Here is a 4,507-nt window from a genome sequence, read left to right as displayed (position 1 = left end):
GAAGGTTCAGCTGGAGCAAGAAGACTGGGAAAATGTACTTAACTCGGACTCAGCGGAAATAGCCTACAACAACTTTTCTATCAAACCATTATCTGGAACCATGAACATGATATGCCCTAGGAAGACCGTGAGACAAAAGAAAAGGAAGGCACCAATATATATGGATGAGGAAACCAATCGTCTTAAAGCAACATATCTGACATGGCTTCCGAACGTACGAGCTCACAGGTGCACAAACAGATAAAAAATGAAATGAGCAAGGCCAAAAAAGAATATGATATCAGGCTAAAAATTAAATAAACGGCAAGCAGCAGCAAATCACATAGTCTAACTCCGAAAACAAATCAAAAGCCTTATGGCAGGTTATAAATAGTGAGAGAGGAATCAAATGTTCTAAACTATCCCAACCACGACTTAACATTGGAGGAGACGTCATCCACCAACCCTCTTCAAATAGCTAACCACCTTAATGAATACTTTGCAAATATAGCAGATCACACCCTAAGTCACCAGCCAAGAATAGGAAAACAGACTGCAAGCCAACCCCAAACCACAAACCACGATTTTAACCCAGCTGCCCCTCACTAATGAACATGAAGTCGAGGCCATAATAAAGAGTCTTAAACCTAAAACCTCAGCAGGGATTGATGAAATTTCAGCAAGAATGCTAAAACACTGCAGTAAACCACTGATACAACCTCTAGTTAAAATAATAAACCTATCCCTTGCTCATGGCCATTTTCCATCAGCCCTTAAAACAAAGTAAAATATACCCAAAGCTCAAAGGTGGAAGCCACACAGAAGCCACTAACTACAGGCCCATTTCCTTCTGATCCCAACATGCTCTAAGGTGATCGAAGAAAGTAGTTCTGAAAAGACTAATGGACCACTGTGAGCTACACCACCTCTTAACAGACAATCAACACGGCTTTATTAAAGGAAGGTCCACAACATCGGCCATTATTAAACTTGCGGAATTTATCATCGATAACCTAGAAGAGAAAAACATAGTCACAAGTATCATGCTGGACTTCAGCAAGGCATTTGACTGCCTGGGGCACGAGCTGATCCTCTACAAACTCGAACAACTTGGAATTAAAGGACATGCTAAAGAGTGGTTCAAGAGCTACCTGGAGGGGAGAAGCCAGACAGTTGAGATTCAATGCAGACACAAAAATCTCTCACAAACACTGAGATCAAACCCCCTGCCTGTCAAGAGAGGCGTGCCTCAGGGCTCAGTGCCTCGGACCAGTCCTATTCATCCTCATGACTAATGACATGCCGCAGTACTTAGGCACATACTGTGCGCCACTGATGTACGCCCGACGACACAACACTTTTAATGTCTGAGTCAACACCTAAACAATATGGCAGTCAACTCCTATACTGCGCTAAACTTAGCATACCAATACTGCCACGAAAACGATCTGGTTGTCAACACTGAAAAGACCAAACAACTGGCTTTTGGAAGGAGACGAGAGGACGTTCCCGCACTGCCTGATGTATCAATGGAAAGCCAAACCAAATTCCTCGGGATGACCATTGATAACAACCTATCATGGAACAATCAACCTTGACACACTCTCAAAAAAACTGAATACATGTTTATACATCTTAAAAAGAGTAAAAAGTGCCAGTGATGACGCAACTACAAGGATCGCCTACTATGCTCTGATCGAGTCACACCTGAGATACGGTCTCGTGGTCTGGGGAGGCACAACAGCAGGAAACGTAAAAAGAATCCTACTGTTACAGAAAAGAGCAGTCAGAATTTATGTCAGGTCTCGGTCCAAGGGAAAGCTGCAGAGACGCCTTCATTCATGAAGGTGTTCCTTAACGATCATTAGCCTTTACATTAGAGAGGTCATAATGCATTGCTGTCAAAGAGGAGTTACAACGAGGCCACAACCTTCACAACTATAACACGCGCCAAGCTTTAAACTTCCACCTGCCACAACACCGCACTGCTCTGTTTACGAGGAAACCATCCTACATTGGCAGGAGACTATTCAACCACCTTCCGGAGGACATAAAAATGCTACAAGGGAAATACATTGAAGACCAAACTAACCAGATGGCTGGCCGGCCGACCATTCTACTCCATGGATGAGTTCATGAACTGGAAAGGAGAAGAAACAGGATGGCAGATAAAGAACCAACTTTGTAAAACTTGACGCCATTGCAATTCTTGATGATTTTGTTAATAAAGAGTTTGTCTATTGTCTATTGTCTATTGTCTATTGTCTATTATTATTATAATTATTATTATTATATCTCCTCAGCCCCAAGGATATCAGAGAACAGGAGCCCTCAAATCTGATTAGTTTTTGCAAAAGCCAAACTGAATTAGTTTACTTTGAGGGCACAAAATTAAATTAAGGGAGGCGCAAAGGTCCTTTTAGGACTAAGTGCAGGGACAAACTGTCATTTTCCCTCAGGAAGGAAAAAAAGTTAATTTTACATTGTTTTGTTTGTAACATTTTTATAGATAATGAGAGCATAGATTGTTTTTTTTTTTTAATAATTTATTGTTAATATATTCATTTTTAAGATTTATAACCAGCAGTACTATATTGCAATTTAAAATACCTATTAAGTAATTTTGGTTTGACATTTTGTAACAGTACTTTTAAAATAGTCATGAATATCAGGATTCAAAACACATGAATATGAATGATTCAATTGTGATGGTGGCCGCTTATTTATACTGCCCATATTATATTCATAGGTACTATCCACTTTACTCACTTAGGACACAAAACCTGAAGATACCTATCATTGCTTATAATCCTATAAGGTCTTCTACGATACTTCCTTCATACAGGATATTTAGGTTGGCTCTTAGTCTATATACCTTATACTGATTATAAGGAGCCCTGTGTTTTTAATAAGGACTGTTCACTTTTTAAGAATCATATCATTTTTATTCAAGAAAGTACAATATGCTCATGGATGAGTTGTAAAATACGTCCTGATTGGGTTTTAAAAAATATCAACCCAAATAGGAACAAATTAGAAAAATTAATAATTAACCACATAACTCTAATAAATACAGTAGGATATTAATTTTAGAACAGATTTCACAACTGTCCTGTCAACATTTCTCAGATTAGTAACTGATCCAGAAAGGGATTAAAATCCTCTCTTGTGTAACAAAGGATTATTTTACTAGGACTTTGCAAGATTTTAAGGTGATAAAATTTAATGGTTTTATATTCAGATACAATTTATGTTATATCTTTCTTGGTAACTGTGTTACATTTGCAGTAACGTTTTTTCGTTATTTTGGCAATCAAGAATCTAAATTTGTATTGTATGAATTCTCCAAAAATATTTTTGTTCTAAATTTTAACCTTTAACAAAATTTGTTTGCTACACAAATAAGATGAATAGCTAAAAAGAGGACTACCTCTCCCTTTGCACCTTTTAGAAATATACTCCCCTTAAAATTAATTTTAAAAAGATATGTGTAAGTATTCACTCCAGTGAAAGAAACACCTACAGTACAGTTGTTACTGAAGTGAATTACTAAATATCATTTGAAACTAATAAGAGAAGGTATATTGTCTATAAATACAAACATCACACATCATACTGTCTATAGTCTAGGTTACCTTCCAAAACAAACTTGTGTTTACACAGGTTTACGACACTATTTCTCTAGAAACATTCCATCCAAGTAATTATACAATAATCGTAATAAATGAAAAGAATATTATTACTAACCGAATCCATACTTCTGTGAGACAAAGTTAGAGGGCTTGCATTGAAGCAGTTGAATCGCTAGATTCACGTCATTCCGATACCTCTCCTGCAACCAACAAACAGTCATAATTTAAAACTAAAATATTTTCTACTAAAGAATAAATACATTTCTACTTTCATCTAAAAATAATAAATACATCTACATAATGTCTGAAATAAAAAGAACATAGCTATGTCATAACAATAAATGGCTGACTCATAGTCAGTACAAAGAATAACTCCTGCAGTCGGTACTAGACAATTCCGTAAAATGACTTTCATTGAAGGGTTCAACAAGTTTAATAAACATATCAATTATAATATGGCTTTGGAATGTAATAATATTAATAGCCATAATTACTTTAAAATATATTATTTTTGTACTTTCTGAATCTCAAATAGAAAAACACATTACAAGCTAAATAATTTTTTTTAATTAAAAAACATATTTAAACCATTTTTATGAAGTAATTTATTAAACGATAATTTTATATATATATATATATAATATATAAATAATGAAATTTACACAAATTAAGCTTTATAGGAAGTATTAAATTTCACCCATCAGGAATCACTTCTGGCTGGTTTATACCTTTCAGTTGAACCCTACCATTGGACACAGCAAAAACCGATGTGTCACTTAAATCTGGGCAACCTTATGGATTGTCCAGGAGCGGCACATCACAAACCGCAACTGTCAAGATTCTGGGGTGGAAGGGTAGTTCGATAGGTCTGAGGTCGTACTGCGGGAGATGATTGT

General features: G+C 36.2%; 1 protein-coding gene across 1 annotated transcript; it reads left to right on the top strand.

Annotated features, from left to right (window-relative positions):
* Positions 1-881: 881 nt before the first annotated feature.
* LOC124374260 lies at positions 882-1,274 on the top strand. Its single transcript, XM_046832506.1, has one exon. It carries the CDS (start codon positions 882-884, stop codon positions 1,272-1,274), a length of 393 nt encoding a protein of 130 aa, XP_046688462.1.
* The last annotated feature ends 3,233 nt before the right edge of the window (positions 1,275-4,507 follow it).

Source organism: Homalodisca vitripennis, unplaced genomic scaffold (assembly GCF_021130785.1).
Source record: "Homalodisca vitripennis isolate AUS2020 unplaced genomic scaffold, UT_GWSS_2.1 ScUCBcl_7697;HRSCAF=15490, whole genome shotgun sequence".
Classification (NCBI taxonomy): domain Eukaryota; kingdom Metazoa; phylum Arthropoda; class Insecta; order Hemiptera; family Cicadellidae; genus Homalodisca; species Homalodisca vitripennis.
Note: the sequence above shows the minus strand (reverse complement) of the source record. Positions and strands in the feature narration are given on the sequence as shown.

Excerpts from the sequence above, each read along its gene's own strand:
- LOC124374260 (XM_046832506.1), top strand. The coding sequence starts at position 882 with ATGGACCACTGTGAGCTACACCACCTCTTAACAGACAATCAACACGGC.